Source organism: Artibeus jamaicensis, unplaced genomic scaffold, assembly GCF_021234435.1.
Source record: "Artibeus jamaicensis isolate MK-2021 breed Jamaican fruit bat unplaced genomic scaffold, CSHL_Jam_final contig_781, whole genome shotgun sequence".
Lineage (NCBI taxonomy): Eukaryota > Metazoa > Chordata > Mammalia > Chiroptera > Phyllostomidae > Artibeus > Artibeus jamaicensis.
The window spans coordinates 8,293,537-8,314,558 of record NW_026521968.1 but is presented as its reverse complement, the minus strand read 5'-3'; the positions used below and the strand labels follow the sequence as shown (position 1 = coordinate 8,314,558).

The following is a 21,022-nucleotide window of genomic DNA, read 5'->3' as shown; positions in this document are numbered from 1 at the left end:
AGAATCTTAAAAAAAAAAGACACACTCAAGAATCATCTAACTCTTTAGGGGAAGTATGCTTTCATTTAACTTATATGTAATATAAATTAGCATATGATAAAACTCTGTAATAAAACTGAGAGCAAGGCAAATTATTCTTGTCCAGTAGCAATGCAAATAATTTCCTTTAGACAGGAAAAAATACGCAAAGATTACAGGTTTATTGCCCAGTAGAGTAAGTTTTGCATCTAATTTAGGAATAGTATTACAGTAATTTTTTTCTACTTCTAACAATATTTCTGTTTATGATATATTCTCCTTTATTAGCTCTACCATGCTATTGACTTCCTCATTAATGAGTTAAAATACATTTTAACTGACTTTCAATATATAATGTGTAAGTCGGTATATATACATGCAGGAAAACATGCAATGAATTGTTTTGACATAATTTTCTCTGATCTTTGGCACTATAATGACACACTTAAATGCAATAAGCTAGTATTTAAGCTAGTATTTAAGCTAGTATTTAAGCTAAAATTTATGGAACTAACAAAATAATTTTTCAACATGCCTGAATAACAGTCATTATAAAATATTAGTTATTTTATACCAAGGCTCTCATTCTCTGACATTGACCTCCTTAAGGTCCATGAGACCTAGTTAGGGATCCACAAGGTCAAAATTACTTTTCCAATAATGTTAATAATTTAGAGTGTCTCCCATGATTCTGGGAGGAACTAAGTGTTTGATTTTCAGCATGTGTCTGGCACAATCCCCATCATAAATTTGATGCTCAATAAATTTTGTTCCAATCCCTAGTCCCTCCCCTCCCAATGTGGCCATGAACCCTACTCTCTTTCCCCTCTTTCCTCCCTTGGATTGGGTAAGGGAAGCTAGGTCAGAGTAGGAGGAGTGTGATGGCTGAAGCTTGAGAGGAAGGTCAGATGCCAAGGACTCGAGACAAGACTGAATAAGGGCAGACCTGCACATTCAGTGGTGGAAATGCCAACAATTCCAGAAAATTCAGATGCAGGAAGTGAAAGAGGGTGTGGGACAGAGAAGAACAAACAGACTATACCTTTGATCCCTTCTGATCCAGATACATTTACTAAGTAATAAAAATGAGGAAGTCAGAAAACTGAAAAGAAATGAAAAGAGAGGAGACACACCCTGGAGGAGGAGATCAAAGCTGGCCCCATATATACCATCTTCACACACGCAGTATCTGCCTGAGTTCTGATTATTATTTACTGCCCAAAGTCAAGGACACAAGAGATCCCAGATTATAGACTCCTGAGCTTTCAGACACAGGGACCAGCAGGATTCCAGGCACTCACGTGACTCCTCCCTTGGTCACCTCTACTCCACTCTCCAGGATTTCATTTTATCCAACTCTACTCATTGCTGCCCAACAAAACCAAGCATCACAGCCTCCATATTTTGCACAGGTAACTGGGCTGGGGATGCAGGTGAGACCAAGGGGCAGGGAGGGAGGGAGTCGGAGAAAGCAGAAGAGGGGACTGTGGGCCTCAAGTGAAATGAATAGGAAGAGATACAAAAAGGCAGCTGGGAGATTTAATGACCAAGTAGAGATTCTACTCATTTACTGGATTTGGCTTTAGGTATGACAGCCAAACCTCAGTCACAAACTGAGACCACACTCAGCTCCATCTCCAGCCCATTTCCAGCCCTATCCTCATCCCCCAGCCAGGCCACACCACTAATTCTAATACTAACCCCAGCTTGTTCTTTAACTCCCACCCAGAGCTTCAACCCGAGTCAACATGAATCTTAATACCATCCCCAACCCCAAGGTGACCCTCCAGCCTGCTCTATTTCCAGCTTCAGGGCCAAGTTAGGCCAGGCTCTATCCATGGTATCAACATGAGTATTGACCCCAGTCCTAGGAGGAAATGTAACCTCAATTGTAGCCCCAACGATAGCCCCATTCTACTAGTAAATTTAGCTCTAACTTCACTTCTACTTTCACCAACACTTAACCCTACCCTGGCCCAAAGATCAGTCCTGACCTCACTTCTGACCTCAGCTGCAAACCCAGGCCTAATTCCATTCCTAGTCCTATTCCCTGGCTCATCCTCAACCTGAACTTCTCTTGCCTCAACTCCAGCCCTGACCTCAGCTCCAATATAGTCCCAGCCTCCCCAGTCCCCCAAAATTCAGCCCCAGCCTGGCCCTGGCCCTGCCTCCATTTCAGCTTTGACAGTCTTGCAGGGGGTCCAACCATGTCAATGAAGTATGAAGACCTCCAGTCCTTGGAGAGTGAGAAGAATAGCCAGAGGACTAGAAATGGTAAGAAGGAGAAGGGTGTTTCCCAAAATACCCTCATAATATGATTAGAAGGACCTGTTGTCATAGCACATCTGCACAGCATGTGCACTGCTAGGGTTCCCACTAGTGGGGTCAAGATTCCCATCAGAAGAAGATACAAGATTCTCAAAAAGACTGGACCAGGGAGGATCATAGTAGGCCTGGTGGACCATTCTCTGGTGCAGGGCTGAACATTTGCACTGGGGGAGTGAATAGTCATGTTTAGAAAGGAAACATTTGATAACTGACAATACAGATAAGCGTGAGCCTGCTGAGGGCCTGGCTGCCCCAACTCTCTGTATCTGCCTGCCCCAAACCAGCCCTGGTGATAAGACCATCAGGTGCCACAAGGCACGTGAGGGCCCATGTGACTGAGGACTGTGCTGGTCCATGAGTGGTCAGAGGCCTGGACATCCCCTGCATCACAGCCTCCCCCAGCTTTCCCTGTACCAGCCTTCCTCCTGTCAGGTCCCTGTGGCCTCTCCTCCTCCCCTGTCTCTCTCCTGTCCTGGTCCTCCTTGTCCTAAAGTCCTCTCCTCTTGCAGGGCTGCCTGTGCCCCAGGTCCTCCTGCAGCACCTCTGCTCTGGACCCCGCCTCTTCCTGCTCTTCCTGGGCCTCAGCCTCCTCCTGCTGGTTGGCATCTGTGTGGTTGGATCCCAAAGTGAGGGTCACAGGGTGGGCAGTAATGGGGGCAATAGTGACTGGGGTTCAATGATGTGGGCACTGATAATGATCATAGTGGATAATGGGTAATGTAGTGAAATTATTTAACCTCTCCCAGCCTTACTCTCCTCATCTGCAAGCTTGCACAAAACAGGGCCTTTACCTTTGGGATGAGTGGCAGTGAGGACCCAATGAGACAATGCATGTCAAGTGCCCCACTTGATGCCAGTACAGGAAGCACCTGATGACTCTTAGCACTCAGTGTGCTGTCTGCCCAATCAGGTTCCAAGATTCAGAGGGACCTGGAGACCCTGAGAGCAACTTACAGCAACTTCACTTCAAACACTGAGGCAGAGGTCCAGGCACTGCATGCCCAGGGTGAGCCTGGCTGGAAGGGGCTCTGGACTGGGATGAGGGGGTGTGGTGGGTGGGAGCTGAATCCTGAGCACTGAGTCCCCATGTCCTCCAGGTGGCCTCTTGCAAGAAATGATAACATCTCTGAAAGCAGAGGTGGAAAGCCAGGGGCAGCAGCTGCAAGCAGGTGAGAGACCCTCCAGGAGTGTGTGTGCAAGGGTGGGGTGGGGCTCTCAGGAAACAGGTGGGGTGGGAGCAGCCTGAGTGCTGAGTGCCCTCCCTTCCAGCTCACAGCTTGAATGACAAGGTGTTCTCTTTGGAGAGCAAGGTGGAGAAAGAGCAGCAGGAACTCAAAGCAGGTCAGGCCCCTTCTCCCCTCCACTGGGTCTGATGTGGTGGGAGGACAGTTAGGGTCCAAGGTTGAACCCCCTGGAGTGTCCCACTGTTCTTCTGTGTGTGTCCCAGGCTATTCTGACATGGTCATGCGAGTCCAGGAGCTGGCCAGAGACCTGAACTCCCTGAGTTGCCAAATGGCTGTGCTCAAGAGCAATGGTGAGTGGAGTGCGAGGAGTGCCTAGCCCCATCTCCTACCCTTGTCCTACTGGGCAGCATCTCAGACCCTCCCTACACCCACCCTTCAGGTTCCCAGAAGACCTGCTGCCCTGTTAACTGGCTAGAGTATGAAAGCAGCTGCTATTGGTTCTCTCGTACTGGGAGGCCCTGGCCGGAGGCTGAGAAGTACTGCCAGATGGCGAATGCACACCTGGTGATCATCAACTCTAGACAGGAGCAGGTGAGGGCTCTGGTGCTCAAGTCCAAGATGTGGCCCCTTTAAGAAAATGGTTCTCAGTGGGGGCTGCACATTGGCATCACCAAAGGAGTTTTAAAGACACTGTCATCTGAACCCTCCCTCACAGATTTATAGTCATGGGCCACATAATGACATTTCTGTCAAGGACTGACCAAATATAGAACAATTGTCTCATAAGATTGTAATAGAGCTGGAAAATTCCTCTGTCGTGAGCAGTAGCCATGAAAATGTCATAGTGCAGAGCATTACTCATGGGTTTGTGGTGGTGCTGGTGTAACACACCTACTTCATTGCCCGTCGTTTACGTATAAAATTCAGCACTTACAATTACGTACAGTACAATCTACTCGAAAGTAATAATAATTACTGATTTATGTATTTATGATACTATACTTTTTATCATTATTTTAGAATGTGCTTTTTCTACTTGTGAGAACTGTGAAAGAGTATGCCACGTTTTGCTGGCAGCAGCCACATACATCTTGTGTTTTTGTGTCTCTTGAGTGCATCCTTTTCTCTAGTATTTGACTTCATCTCCTGTGGTTTCATACGGTGACATGCCCACATAGACTCATAGCCTAGGAGCAGTAGGCTGTAGCATATGGCCTAGGTTTGCTAAGTGCACTTTGTGATGTTCACATAATGACGATTCCTTGTCCCTGTCCTTAAGCAGTGCATGGTAGTAATTGGCCTGTGCATTGGGATAAACATCCCAAATCCCCTCAACTGATTTAATATAAATGTAAAATTTAGAACACGTAATCCAAGGAGTTGGCTGGAATAGGGAGTGGTGACCAATGTCATTCCATTGTCCCAGGATTTTGTCCAGCAACATATAGGATACTCATACACCTGGATGGGCCTCAGTGATCCTGAAGGAGTCTGGAAATGGGTGGATGGAACAGACTATGAGACCAACTTCAAGTGAGTACACCTGCTTTCTGTGCCTTTCCTCCTTTAGCTCTGCTCCCAGAGGATCTTACCTATGGCCCCTTCTTCCCAGTTCTGGATTCTGTTCCATCTGACCTTTCTAGCTTGCTCTTGCTCTCCCACCTCAGGAACTGGAAGCCAGGCCAACCAGACAACTGGCATGGGCACGGGCTGGGTGGAGGTGAGGACTGTGCTCACTTCCACCCTGATGGCAAGTGGAATGACGACGTCTGCCAGAGGCCCTACCACTGGATCTGTGAGGGCAGCTTAGGCAAGTTTACATAGGAGTGTCTGAGAGCTGCTTCCTGTGGACCACTCAACCATGGAAATGGGAGGGATTGGGGAGAGGATTCTTCCAAGACACTCCTAACAAGAGCCCCGGGAGATCAGAGCTCTGCCATCACGTTCAAGTTTTCCCCCTCAACTTCCAAAAGACTGTATAGAGTTACTAAGATGTTTTTTAAAATTAAATTTCAGCTCTATTGAGGTATAAATAATATAAAAAATGTAAGTTACTTAAAACGTACCTCATTTATATATGTATACATCGTAAAAGATTTCCCTATCTACTTAATTACCACACCTATAACACACACATTTATCTTTTGTGTGTGCAAACACTTAAGTTTTACTCTCAGCAAATTTCAATTATACCATACAGTGTTATCAACTGTAGTCATCACGTTTTCCATTAGATTCTCAGACTTTATTAATTTTATAACTGTAGTTTGTACCCACTTACCAACATCTCTCTATTTTCCTCACTCCCAGTCAACCACTTTTCTACTGCTTTTATGAATTTAAGTTTAGATTCCACATATAAGTGATGCCATGCAGTATTTGTCTTTCTCAGTCTGGCTTACTTCATGTAGCGGAATGCCCTCAAGGTCCACCATGTCATAGCAAATGGCAGGATTTTTCTACCTCATGAACAAATAATAATCCATTGTACATATGTACCACATCTTCTTTCTCTATTCATCCATTGATGAACACTTAGATTACTCCCTTATCTTGGCTATTGTTAGTAATGCTGCAGTGAACATGGAGGTGCAGGTATTCCCTTGCTTTCCCATTTTCATTTCCTTTGGATAAATTTCCAGAAGTGGGATTGCTGGATCATAGGGTAGTTCTATTTTTAATTTATAAAGTAACCTTCATATCGTTTCCACAGTGCATGCACCAGTTTACATTCCCATCAGTAGTGCCTAAGGGTTCCCTGTCTCCATAGTTTCACAAACCTAAGTTTTTTTAACTTAAAACAATCAACTTTATTGAGGTATAATCCTTACACAATAAAATGCACCCACTTAAAGAGTAGAGATGACTTTTGAAAAATATAAATACCTAGATAACTATGACTCAAACAAGGTATAGGACATTTCTACCTCCTCCTCCAAGTCCCCAGTTCTCCTTTGCAGTCTAACCCACTTTCTTGTCACCAGGCAGTCAATAGTCTCCTTTCTTTCACTGATGATTGGTTTTGCCTATTCTAGAATTTCATATAAATGAAATCACACAGTATATACTGTTTTGTGAAACCATATGCATTTCATGTTGACTGATTTCTAACAACCATAGAACAGAATACAGAAGCTGTGTTATAGTGAAAGGAACATTTTCTTTCATATGCATTGAATTCCATTTTTTCTGTCATTTAAAAGCTGTGTATTCTTGGTGTGATAAGGAAAGTGACTGCCTAATTTCTTTGAAGATCCTAGAGTTGTTGGGAAAGGTAGATAACGACCCCAGGTGTATTCATTAGCTACTGCTGTGTACAAAACCACCTCAATGCTCAGTGGCTTAAAGCAGTATCCATGTATTATAGCTAATGTGTCTATAGGTCAGCTGGGTGTTTTTTTGTCTGGCCAGGCTTGGCTCATCTTAACTGGGCTCGTTCATGTATTTGAGGTCAGCTGGTGGACTGGTGGGGATCTAGCTGGTTTAGAACAGCCTCACTCCCATGTCTGACATTTGCCTGACTCCGGGCTGGAACAATGGGATGGCTGGGCCATTTTTAGGCTAGCCTTGGCTTATTCACATAGTGTTTGGGCAGGGTTCAAAAGAGTAACTAGAAATATGCAGGTAGAGTCTTAGTTTTGGAACAAGCATCACTTCTGCTAAATCCTGTTGGCCAATGTAGATCACAAGGCAGCCCCAATTCAAGGAGGCAGGGAATAGACTCTACCTTTTGATGGGAGGAGCTATAAAGCCATATTGTGGAGAGAACGGATATAGGGAGTGGTGGAGATTGCTGTGGTTTTCAATCAATCTGACATACCAGAGGAAGCATCTCAGCTGTAAAGAACCCTCCCAGAACTAAGGGTTCTCATTAAGAGAGGCCAGGACCCATGCATTGCTGTATCATTTGCACCCATGCAAGTAGCTGGCATATAGGAGGGTTTCAATTAGCGTTAATTAAAAATAAAGAGGGTGATGTTAGTAGGAAGGTATGAGAAGGACAAAATTATCTCCTGGGAGGCAGCTCACCTTCACTTCTCCCTGCCTACCAGCATCACATAACAATAATCAGACTGAGTACCTGGTGACTCACTGAGAACCTATCAGATAATTTTGTACCACAAAAGGATCTTTCAGTGGCTGAGCCTAACAGGCAGCCACCATACTGAGGCAAGTAGAAGTGAATCTGAGGTGCCTTGGGCCTTTTGCTGACTTGCTCTCGAGCTCAGTGCTGGAGAAGCCAGCTTTGATGCCCACCTTGGACCCTTCCACACATCCAGCCAAGCGGAAGCAGCCACAAACTGTGGATTGCTTTGTAGCTACATATAGGTAGCCCAGGGTCAGACACAGTTAGCATCTGACATTGACTTCACTGGAGTACCTCCCAAGATGCTCCAGAACTAAGACACCCAGTGCTGGGCTTTAGGTCACATCAAAACAGAACCCAATTAACTCCACAAGTAGCACATCTAAAGGGAAATTTATGCAGGCACCAGACCCTGCTAAGGCAAATTCTGCTTCATGTGATCCACACCCACACAGGAGCTCATACATTGTGATTGGGGTTGATCCTTACTGTCAGCCAGCCTAAAGGTCAAATACACACATGGAGGAGCCAACAACAATCAAGACTCAACTATAATAGGGAGGCTCACATAACCCACATAGGGAACATTTCTAGAGCACCTTGCTAAAGTGATAAGGGTGACTATGTGACTGAGCCCCCCAGGATACCTATCACATAAGGCATCCCTACCAAGACTAGGAGTCATAGCAGATTTACCTAATACACAGGAAAAAATACAGAGAGACAGCCAAAATGGGAAGACAGGAAACATGCCCTGAATAAAAGAACAGGAGCAATCCTCAGAAAAAAGGAACTAAATGAAATGGAGGCAAGCGAACTACCAGATACAAAGCTCAAAACAATGTATATAAGGATGCTCAAGGAACTTACAGGAAGAATGGATGAACTCAGTGAGAGCATAAACAAAGAGATAGTAAGCATAAAAAGGGACATAGAGAAACAAAAAAACAGGCAGAAATGAATATTATAATATTCAAAATTAAGAATATACTAGAAGGAACCAAACGTAGATTAGTTGAAGCAAGGGATAAAACTAGTAATTTGGAAGACAAGGTAGTAGGAGACAGCCAATCAGAGCAGCAAAAAGAAAAAAGAATTAAAAAAAATTAGTATAGTCTAAGTGACCCCTGGTATTAAATGAAACATAACAATGTGTACATTATAGGGGTACTAGAAGAGACAGGGAGGAAGGAATTAAGAACCCATTTGAAGAAATAATGATTGAAAACTTCTCTAACTTGGTGAAGGAAAAACACACACAAGTCCAGGAAGCACAGAGAGTCCAAACAAGATGAACCCAAAGAGGCCCATGCCAAGACACATCATAACTAAAATGCCAAAGGTTAAAGACAAAGAAAGAATCTTAAAAGTAGCAATAGAAAGACAGTAAGCCTAAGAGGGACATCCCATGAGACTGTCAGATAATTCCTCAACAGAAACGTTTCAGGCCAGAAGGGATTGGCATGAAATATTCCAAGTTATGAAAAGAAGGACCTACAACCAAGACTACTCTATCCAGCAAGGCTATCATTTAAAATTAAGAGAGAAATAAAGAGCTTCTCAGAAAATAAAATGCTAAAGGAGTTTATTACTACCAGACCAGCATTATAAGGGATGAAAAAGGGACTTCTTTAAGAAGAGAAAGAAAGAAAAGGAACATAATTATAAAGAATAAAATGGCAATAAATACATACCTATCAATAATCATTTTAATGGAGATCACATAGAGGGTTAGCAGCAAGGGAGTGGGAGGGGGAGAGATGGGGGAGACGTAGAGAGAATAAGTAGCATAAATAGTAGGTAGAAAATAGACAGGGGGAGGTTAAGAATAGTATAGGAAATGTAGAAACCAAAGAGCTTACATGTATGACCCATGGATATGAACTAAAGGGGGGGATGTGGTTAGGAGGGGGTGTGCAGGACAGAGGGGAATAAAGAGGGAAAAATGGGACAACTGCAATAGCATAATTAATAATATATATTATTTAAAATAATCATTTTAAGTGTAAAAGGCTTAAATGCTCCAATCAAAAGGTATCTGGTAGCTGAATGGACAAGAAAACAAGACCCATACTTATATGCTGTCTACAAGAGACCCACCTCAGAATGAAAGATACACATAGACTGAGAGTAAAGGGATGGAAAAAGATATTTCATGCAAATGGAATGAAAAGAAAAAAAAAAGCTGGGCTCTACAGCAGAAAGAAAGAACTACCTTTTGCAACAGCATGGATGGAAGTGGAGAGTACTGTGTTACATGAAATAAGACAGGTGGCAAAAGGCAAATACCATACGATCTCATCTACAACAGGAACCTAACAAACAAAACAAACAAACGAGCAAAATAGAACCAGAGGCATGGAAATAAGAAACAAACTGACAGGGACCAGAGGAGTCGGGGGAGAGGGGTTAAGGAGGAAAAAAGGGGAAGTGTCTAATTAAAGAACAAGTAAAAAGGATCCATGGGCATGGACGACCGGGTGCAGATTGACTGTAGGAATGGGGCAGGGGGTGATGGTGGGTGGGGCAGGGGTGGTGGTGGGCAGGGTAGGGGAGAGCAATAGAGGAAAATTGGGACAACTATAATAGAACAACAATAAAAAAATGATTCCAGGTCATTAAATTTTTCTAGTTAAAAAAAAGCTGGGGTAGCAATAATATCAGACAAACTAAACTTTAAAACTAAGGCTATAGTAGAGAAATAAAGACATTATGTAATGATAAAGGGATCAATCAAACAAGAGGCTATAACTCTTTTAAGCATTTATGCACCCAACATAGGAGCACCCAAATATGTAAAGCAAATCTCAATAGACATAAGGGACAGGTGGATAGTAATACAGTCATAGTAGGTAGTTTTAATACCCCATTGACATCATTGAATAGATCTCCCAGACAGAAAATCGAAAGGGAAACAACTTTAAATGACTCACTAGAACATATGGATTTAATTGATATCTTCTGAGCATTTTACCCCAAAGCAGCAAAACATATACTTTTTTCAAATGTGCATGGGACATTCTCTAGGATAGGCCACATGTTAGGCCACAAGAAAAGTCTCAATAAATTTAAGAAGATTAAAATAGTTTCTAATTTCTCTTGAGACTTTCTCTTTGATTTCATGTTGCTTAATTTTTTGGTTTTGGAGATTTTTTAATTACTGTCTTGTTATTGATTTCTGGTTTAATTCCATTATGATCTGAGAATTTGTGTTTTAAATTTCCACTTGTTTAAATGTATTAAAAGCTTTTTATGATCCATGATATGGTATATGTTGGTGAAATTCCATGTCCTTGAAAATAAGGTGTGTTCTGCTGGTGTTGGGTGGAGTGGTCTATAAATGTCAACTAGACAAATTATATATAAACATAATGCAATTTTTATCTTGATGCCAACAAACATTTTTGGGAACAAGATAAAATTAATATTTATATAGGAGAATAAAAGTCTAAATATGCATAAAATTGTGTTTAAGAAATTATGAGGACTTCCGCCAAGATGGAGGCATAGGTGGATGTGCCGTGCCTTCTCACACAACCAAGATTAGAGAAAACTAAATATTAGCAACAGAAAACATAGCCAGAACACAGAAAATTGAACTTTTCGGAAGTCCGTTAACAACAAATTCTTCAGCCTGACCGGTAAGGGGTGAAACCAGCGGCTGGCGGAGCAGGGTTGCACAGGAAAACTCGGTCAGACGGGCTCAGGTGCGGAATCCAGGCGCAGGGTTGGACCCAGTGAGCAACCGCGCGAGCAACCAGGCGAGCGACCACGGGGGAGACAGCCGGGCCGGGGCTGCGTGTTGACTGAGGTCGCGCATTTGTGCGAGGGTGGACAGGCGAGGGAGTGGGCGATTGGACCGGGCTGGCAGGTCCCCACGGCAAGCGGCAGTGGAGGGCGCGGCCATTTCCCTGCTCTGACCCCACCTCCACATACAGCGCCTTAACCCAGCGACTCTGAGCGGCCCGGCCCAGGTGAACCACCTAAGGCACTGCTCCTCCGCACCCAGCTGTGAGAAGCGGCAGAGGGGATCGCCATTTCCCCGCTCGGGCCACGCCCCCACATACAGCGTCACAACCCACCCACCTGGGAATCCAAGGCACCACTTCTTAAAGGGCCCGAACAGACCAAGAATGGCGCAGGAGAATCTCAGAGCCCCAGAAATAAATCTAAGCGATGAAGAAATAGCAAATCTCACAGACGCACAGTTTAAAACATTGGTTATCAAGATCCTCATAGAACTGGTTGATTATACGGACAAATTAGACAAATATATGAAGGCGAAACTAATTGAAATGAATGGAATTGCACAGGACACCAATAGCAATGAAAAGGAAACTGGGACTCAAATCAATGGAGTGGACCAGAAGAAAGCAAATAATGGCCAAACAGAAAAGAGTCAAGAAGCAAGAATTCAAAGAAATGAGGAGAGTCTTAGGAACCTCCAGGACATCTTTAAACACTCCAACATCCGAATTATAGGGGTACCAGAAGGGGGAAAGGCACAGCCACCAGTGGAAAACTTATTTGAACAAATAATAAAGGAGAATTTCCCCAATCTGGCAAAGGAAATAGACTTCCAGGAAATCCAGGAAGCTCAGAGAGTACCAAAGAAGTTGGACTCAAGAAGGAACACACCAAGGCACATCGTAATTACATTAGCCAAGATAAAAATGAAGGAGAGAATCCTAGAAGCAGCAAGAGCTAAGGGGACAGTCACCTACAAAGGAGTCCCCATCAGACTGTCAGCTGATTTCTCAAAAGAGACCTTACAGGCAAGAAGGGGCTGGAAAGAGATATTCCAAGTCATGAAATCTAAAGACCTACAACCAAGATTGCTCTATCCAGCAAAACTTTCATTTAGAATGGAAGGACAGATAAGGTGCTTCTCAGATAAGATCAAATTCAAGGAGTTCATCATCACCAAGCCCTTATTATATGAAATGTGAAAGGGACTTATCTAAGAAAAAGAAGTTAAAGAAACATGAACAGTGAAAGGACAGCAAACTCACAGTTATTAACAACCACACCTAAAACGAAAGCAAACTAAAAGGACAGCTAGATCAGGAGTGGAAACATAGAAATGAAGATCTCAAGGAGGGTTAGCAACAGGGGAGTGGGAGGAGGAGAAGGGGGGAGAAGGTACAGAAAATAAGTAGCATAGACAGTAGATAGAAAATAGATTGGGGGGCAAGAATAGCATGGGAAATATAGAATCTAAAGGACTTGAGACACATGGTCATAAACTAAAGGGGGAGTGATGGTGGGGATGGGGGTAGGGTGGAGGGGAATAAAGGGGGAATAGAACAACTGTAACAGCATAATCAATAAAAAAATTTAAAAAAAAAGAAATTATGAGAGATAACTTACTGTAAATCAGCTCAAATCAAATTAGTGTGATATTAGCACAAGAAGAGAAATTAAAAAGTGGAGTAGACTATACACTGATATAGTTAGTAACTATATATATAGATATATACAGATATAGTTAGGAACTTAACATGTGACAAAATTTTTATTTCACTCCATTGGGAGGAAACAAAATATAATATAGCCCATAAATCAGTTATTCATTTGGAATAAAACAAAGCCAGACTGTTATCTCATTCCCTATACAGAAATAATAAACTTAAAATGAGTTAATTACTTAAATATAAACATTGTTATTAAAAAATATTCAAACAGACTTCCAGCCAAGACGGAGGTGTGGGTAGACACACTGTGCCTCTTCGCACAACCAAAAGCAAAACAATTTAAAAACAAAAAACAACCAGAACTGACAGAAAGTCAAACTGTGTGGAAGTCTGACAACCAAGGAGTTAAAGAAGACACTTTCATCCATGATGCAGACCCCAGCCTGCAGTGTCTGCATCATTATGGATGAAATGAGACATTCACACAGACAGACTACTGAGTCCAGTGGAGGAAAAGGGACAGCATGGTTTTTCTCTCAAGGGGAGCAAAAGCCTCGGCCCTTGCCATGATGGACCTTTATTGGGTTTCTTAGCACATTACATGATGGTCCTCATTTACTGTGCACAGGTTCACTTAAGGGGGTTACCTTTTCCAGACAACAAAGGAGGCTATGCTGCTAATCACATCACAGAAGAAGGATATTTGCAAATGAAAAGGGAAAAGTGGTTGGACCCTAGGAAAGTTTAGCATGAATTTTAGGAAGTTATTATGTAGTAAATGTTTGCTACAAATCCGGATGAGGGAGTTTTTAGCAAAAAGCAAGACTCAAAGTGGCCTAGGCATGTTGCAGGCCTGATTCCCCACAGAAGAACCTATCCACGGGCATGGATCCTGTGCATCTCTTGATTGAGAGCTGGGCCCAGGTCACGCAGAATGGTCTCCTACACATCCAGACTGGTAGGAGGGCTGGAGTTGGGCAGCCAGGGCAGAGAGAGAGGGCTTGCAGCAAAGCTGCAGCTGTCGGACCCAGCAAGGTGGTGGATTGTGGAAGAGGGCTCCTTGTGCAAGGCAGCTGGCAGATCAGGTGGGCCCACATTCGTGCACAGATAAACCAGACAAAACTGGGTAGTGGGACAAACCACACAACCCAGGGTCCCAGCAAGGGGGTGGGAATAAAGTTTCAAACCACTGATTGAAAAAACCTGTGGGGGTTGCGGCAGTGGGAGAAACTCCAAGCCTCACGGGAGAGTTCCCATGAAGGGTTGTCAGTGTGGGGGTGGGATGGGTAGAGAGGGGGGAAAAGTTACAGGGAATAAGTAGCATAGATGGTAGGCAGGAAATAGACAGGGGGAAGGTAAGAATAGTATGGGAAAAATAGAAGCCAAAGAACTTATATGTATGACCCATGGTCATGAACTAAAGGGAGGGAATGTGGGTGGGAGAGGGTGTGCAGGGTGGAGGGGAGTGAAGGGGGAAAAATTGGATAACTAATAGCATAATCAATAAAACATATTTTTAAAAAGTATTGGAACAAAATTTAAGTAAATGTATAAAATTAGGAGGGGAGCTCTTTGTAAGCAACACTAGAAAACTAGAAGCCATTGAAAAATGCCAATCCTGCCCTGACTGGTGTGACTTATAGATTGAGCCCTGGCCTGCAAACCAAAAGGTCACTGGTTCAATTCCCAGTCAGGGTACGTGCCTGAGTTGCAGGCCAAGTCGCCAGTTGGGGACACGAGAGAAGTAACTGTTTCTCTCTCACGCAACAATGTCTCTCTCCTTCTCTGTCCCTCCCTTCCCCTCTGTCTAAAAATAAATAAAATCTTTTTTTTAATGCCCACCTTTTTTGATTACATAAAAATGGCAGGAGGTGGAAAGAAAATGCCAAAAGACATTGTGCTCTTAATATACTATTGAAACTACCTGGAGAATAAGGCAAAATGAGGCACAATCCTATAATCTATTTTTTTCCAGTGCCCAATGAAATGAGCAAAGTCACAACCATTACCACTGGTACAAACAGCCACAGTTATCCAGTAACATCTAAACTGGAAAGGTTTTCAAATATCTGACATAAACTCTGAAAAGTTAATGTTTGAAAATAAATTATATAAATGTTAATACTGATTCTCTGGGAATTTTTAATGTAGACAGTCACATCATGTACCAATAACAACTACTTTCTTTCTCTTTTGATCCTCTTATGTTTTATTGATTTGTCTTGTTCCTCTGCACTGTCTAGTACAATCTCACAAAGAATTGGTGACAATGAACATCCTTTATTTTGTTCCTAGCTTAAGAAATTCTTCTTTTATTTTACTTCAGGGAAACTTCCTCAACTTTTATCTTCCATTTCTTCTACTAAGTCACTTAGGTTATAATATTTTTTTTACTTTCCCCCAGTGTATTTATATGTATATACTTTGATAATCTAAAACAATTTTTAAGGATTTTTTCATTTGTTAATTTTTAGAGGGGGGGAAAGAGAGGGAGAAAGAGAAGGAGAGAAACATCAATGTGAAAGATAAGCATCTATCAGTTGCCTCTTGTACATGCCCTGCCTGAGACAGAACCTGCAGCCCAGGCATGTATCCTGATGTAGAATCAGTGACCTTTCAATTTGTGGGGTGCTCAGCCAACTGACCCACACCAGTCAGGGCATAAAATGATTTTTAAAAATAATAGAAGAGCACTCCCCAGAGCTGAATGACTTAAATCTCAAGTGAAGAGAAGCCTGGAAATTCTCTGCACAGTGAATGACAAAAGGCTTTTACTTAGTCCCATTACTATGAATTTCAGAGTATCATGGAGGGCAATAAAATAATAAAAGTTCCAGAGAGAAAAACTTAAAGATAAATACTGAAAGAACCAAAACAAGATAATTTCTATGCCATTACAGGAAAGAAAATGCAAGAAATAAAACACAACAATAAAGCTGTTAAAAATTAGAAAGGAAAAAAGATCAAGAAAATAAGAGAGATTGAAAACATGAAATTATATGGCAGTAATAAATTCAAACTTTTTCTATTGACATTTATATAATTGTAAATAAGTGAATCTACTAATAAATTATAGAAACCTACTCTTAGATTGGGTTTTTAAAAGTCCAGTTATGATATTTATAAGCCAGTCATATATTTAAAAACACCAAATGTAAAATTAAAAAAGGAAAATATATTTTAGAAACATACTAATAAAAACAGAGCAGGTGAAACACTATTGGACAAAAGAGACTTTTTAATGAAAAGCATTAAAAGGGGTAGATGTGGTTATCACATATTGATTGCTAGAAGGTAAAATGCAACCAAAAAAATTGTGTATTATTACATATTCAAAAGAGTAGATCCAAATCACAGAGAGAGCAAAAGTTTATGGAAATATTGTAGGAGAAACCAACGAAGTCACAACTCACTGAAGAGGAAGCCACTTTTGGTTGGAAACAACACAAGTTAAGCCCCCTTCTTGGAGAAGGAGGACCTGAGATCAGAAATAGAAGCCTTCTTTTAGAAAATATTGAATCTGCTTGAATAAAGGTGAACTAGAAAGCAATTCACTTGGGCTTCAAGTATTGATGCTATGCTTCAAGTCCAAGTGTGTTTTTCTGAGAATCTGGATATTTACAACCTAGTGAGCTAAACAAACAAATTATTAGTGAAAATTCAGGTTAGGATAAAAGATGCCAAATGAAATTAAATTCAAGTAGTCTTCACAGTCTATGATAAATGACAGGTTACTTTCTTTCTTTCTTTCTTTTTTTTTTTTAACCATTTGATTAGGAGATGGGGATTCTCTTGTCAAATCATCTCACTCAGGAGCCCACCTTTTCCTATACAAAATGTAAATCCCTGTGTGTATGGACATCGAGGTTTTGAGAAACATTAAGATAATGATGGGAAGTCACAAAGCATTGCTAATGGGGGAACTAATCATTTCCTTGAAGTGTGCCTATTGTTAATCCTTGTAGATACAACTGAATTTAAAATGAATTCACTTTTTAAACATCTTCTTTTAAACACTTGAAACTTAGTCCCTTGTTTCACATACTCTAAAAACTTAGTACAATGTAGCCCTGCCAGTTGTGGCTCAGTTGGTTAGGATGTCTTCCTGTGCACCCAATGGTTGTGGGTTTGGTCCTTTGTAAGGGCACCTATGAGAGACAAGTGATCAATATTTCTCTCTCACCTACCTATCTCTCTCTCTCTCTCTCTCTCAGCAATGAAAAATGTCCTCCAGTGAGGATTTAAAAACAATAGTTAATGTAAAATGCAAGTCTGCTCTTCTGAAGTAGCCTTTGTACACTTCTGTCTTCCAGTTGCAACTGTTCGTGTTAATTTTATTAAATAAAGGCACTTCTGACAGTTTCTAAACCTAAAATATAATGCAAATCTTTGTTCTTCCCAAACCAGTAATAAGTTAAATGCTAATTAAAATAATATCATAGAAGATAATTCTAGAACATCATGTTAACAAGAATTTACAGGTTTTTGGTCAAGGTGTGGATAAATAACCTTATGCATGGCTGAGGAATAGGTAAATTGGTAATGTCTTTTCAGAACAATTTGGCAGTATTTATGTCATCCTGAATTTTTAGATTAATATTTGCACTCAGCCATTTTACTGCTAAATAGCCAACCAAGAGAAATGTGTGCTTCTTAGTACCAACAGATTTATCTAAGCCTGTTCACTTCAACATTATTTATAAAAGCAAAAGATGCAGCGTCTCAAAAATGCATCACTGGGGGAGTCAAAAACAGAGGTCCGGTGCATCTACACTCTGGAAAACCATGCAGCCCTTAAACAGAAGAAGGTGGGTGACATGAGAAAGTCCTCAATAACCATTTTCAGGAAGAAGCATGCTATGGAGAAAAATTTATGTTACAATCCACTGCATTTGTGTGTGTATGCTTATAGGTGTATAACTATGCTCAGAACTATATCTTAAAAGACACATATCACATTGTTATCTCTGAGCTTGGGCCTAGAAATGGGTAAATTTCTTATTTTAAATTTTTTTCTATCCTCTCCTGACTGAATTATCAGCAGCTACACATGGTAATCACTGAACAATATGATGCCATCTTCCTCACAGCCACATGCACAATTGAATGACAAAGCAGGATAGTGTCTCCTCTCAATCAACAGCTAAATTAACACATGGAAGTTTGGCTCTTCATCTGCACAATCTGGGATCACTGAATATTGGGAGTGGTGGTGCCCAAGAAAGAACCCACCCACGAGGGAAGACAACCTTGATTCTGTTTAAATTTGAAGATGAGATGGACTGCTGGTTGATTTGGGGTCTTCATAATATACTAGATAGGGGGTGGGGGTAACTGTACTCTTGGGGGTGATTGATTGTGATTAACAGGGGAAATGGGCCTGCTGCTTCACAATGTGAGGCAGCACAATTGGTGCTTCACACCGAGCCTGAAGTCCATAAGATCCCTGGGGTGTCAGTGGCACTCCCATGTGCAGTCGTATCATGGTCAATGGCCAATCATGGTGACCCTAAAGACTTGGATGCTATAGAAATGGAATTTTGGGTCACCCCACCAGGTAACAAATCCTGATCAGCTGAAGTGTCAGGAGAGTGTAAGAAACCATGGAGAAGGTGGTGGAAGGAGGAAGCTAGGATAGCCAACCATGAAAGAAGTGTCAGAGCCAAAAGCATTAGGGAGAGAAGAGAAGGCTACTTGCAAAAAAGTTGCCAGGGAATCAGACCTTGGGGGGACAGGCTTACCAAACAAAACCACACTGGGTGTCAAAAAAAATTCTCCCAGACTGCTAGTGTTGACAAGTTTTTATCCATGTGCTCATGATGGCAAAACAGAACTTCTCCCACATGATCACCATAGTCACACAATGTGATAACATATCTTTAGGCATCAGCATTGCAAAAGTTGGAAATAAGTTGTATTTCCTAGGGAGTCAGCAGTTTATGGAAAATGCTTGAGGACTTTCTGGTCAGAATGGTGGCATAGGTAAACACAGCTCGCCTCCTCATACAACCACATAACATTACAACTTAATTATAGACATCCAAAATTCAAAACCATCAGATATCGAGCTGAAAAGGAAGTCTTACAACTAGGGAATTAAAGAAGAACCTACACAGAGATGAGTAGGAGAGGTGGAGACACAGAAAGCATTGGTCCCACACCCATATATGGCAGATAAAAATCAGGAGGGATATCTCAGGAGTGAGAAATTCCAGCCCCCCACGAGTCCCTCAGTCCAGGGTTCCAGTGCCAGGAAGGTAAGTCTTCATAACTTCTAGTTGTAAAAACCAGCAGGGATTGAGACTGTAAAGGACAGAAAATTCTAAAGTCCCATGTATTTACTCTTAAAGGGCCCATGCACAGACTTACTTGGACTCGCTCCCTCTGAAGTCCAACATGGGAGCAGCAGATTGAAAATCATCAGAGACATATGGGGAGGAACTGAATTGTCCAGCATCGAGATGAGAGCTGGAGTGTGGAATGGCAGCTTTCTCCCAGAAAGAAGTGCTGACAGAGGCCATTGTTCATTTTCTGAGCCTTCCCCACCACAGAGTCGCAGAGCCCACAGGTGGGCACCGTATCTGAGACTCCAACAACCTGGATCACACTGTTTACCCCACCCTGGTGATTCTCTCTGGCCTTGCTCCACCCAACTTTCAAGTCCACCCAAGCTGTTTCCAGTGGTGTTCCATATGAATGGCTTGTCTTGGCCTGTGCTTCAGATTTTCCTAAATTCTCTAAAACAAGCAGCATCTGGCTTCAGAGATCCCATATCTCTTGCTAAGTTGTCCCAGGCCCAGTGCTAGTAGTTGCCAGCCTTTGTTCACAGCTTGGACTCACCTGGGCACCTCCAAACCAAGCACAAATAGCATCCATCTGCATATCACTTATGCTGGGTTGCCTGGGAAATAACACAGGTGGTGGCTGACCTTTGACATGATAACAGTAATCGAGGCTCAACTACAAGAGGAGGGTGTACACAGCACACACAGTAGGTGCACCTTGAGTACCTAGCTTAGGTGATAAGGTAGGCTGTGTCACTGGATTCTACAGAATACCTACTACATTAGGCCATTCTACCAAGCCTGGAAGATATAGCAGCTCTACCTAATAGATAGAAATGAACACAGGAAGCCTGCCAAAATGAGAAGACAAACATGGCCCAAATAAAAGAACAAAACACACTTCCAGAAAGAGAGGGAAAAAAACTTAACAAAATTAAGACAAACAATCTACTAGATGCAAAGTTCAAAAACTGGCTATAAGCCCTGGCTGGTGTAGCTCAGTGGATTGAGCTCAGGCCTGCGAACCAAAGGATTGCAGTTTGATTCCCAGTCAGGGCACATGCCTGAGTTGCAGGCCAGTTCCCAGCAGGGGCACATGAGAGGCAACCATACATTGATATTTCTCTCCTTCTCTACTTCCCTTCCCCTCTAAAGATAAATAAATAATAATAAAAGATCTTTAAAAAGATGAAAAAATGGCTATAAGAATGCTCAATGAACTTAGTAAGAACCTCAACAGTATTTTAAAAATCCAGTCAGAAACAAAGGATACACTACTTGAAGAAACAATTTACAAGAATCTATGGTAGAGTGAATGAAGCTTAGAATCAATTCAATGATTTGGAACACAAGGAAGAAAAAAAAGCAATCAGAACAGCAAGGAAAAAAGAATTAAAAAATGAGGATAGGGTACAGAGCCTCTGGGACAACTTCAAGTGTAGCAATATTCACATCATGGGAGTGCTGGAAGGAGAAGGGAGAGAGCAAGAAACTAAAAACCTATTTTTTTTAAAAATAAATTTATTTATTTTTTTTGAATTAATTATGCTGTTACAGTTGTTCTATTCCCCCTTTCATTCCCCTCCACCCTGCCCCCCCAACCCCACCATTACCCCCCTTTAGTTTATGTCCATGTGTCTCAAGTCCTTTAGATTCTATATTTCCCATACTATTCTTGCCCCCCCATCTATTTTCTATCTACTGTCT

The 21,022-nt window shown here is 41.9% G+C and overlaps 1 protein-coding gene across 4 annotated transcripts; it reads left to right on the top strand.

Moving 5' to 3' along the window:
* The first annotated feature begins 1,194 nt into the window (after positions 1 to 1,194).
* LOC119043060 (C-type lectin domain family 10 member A-like) lies at positions 1,195 to 10,090 on the top strand. Of its 4 annotated transcripts, none has more exons than XM_053672664.1 (10): positions 1,195 to 1,430; positions 2,215 to 2,292; positions 2,856 to 2,972; positions 3,257 to 3,352; positions 3,444 to 3,515; positions 3,616 to 3,687; positions 3,794 to 3,880; positions 3,970 to 4,121; positions 4,957 to 5,063; positions 5,198 to 10,090. In XM_053672664.1, exons 2-10 carry the CDS (start codon positions 2,226 to 2,228, stop codon positions 5,352 to 5,354), a joined length of 927 nt encoding a protein of 308 aa, XP_053528639.1. In that variant the 5' UTR covers positions 1,195 to 1,430; positions 2,215 to 2,225; the 3' UTR covers positions 5,355 to 10,090. The 4 variants fall into 4 exon arrangements, with proteins under 4 accessions (XP_053528639.1, XP_053528637.1, XP_053528640.1 ...); XM_053672662.1 differs by having other exon boundaries at positions 1,196 to 1,430; positions 2,207 to 2,292; XM_053672665.1 differs by lacking the exon at positions 2,856 to 2,972 and having other exon boundaries at positions 1,196 to 1,430; positions 2,207 to 2,292.
* The last annotated feature ends 10,932 nt before the right edge of the window (positions 10,091 to 21,022 follow it).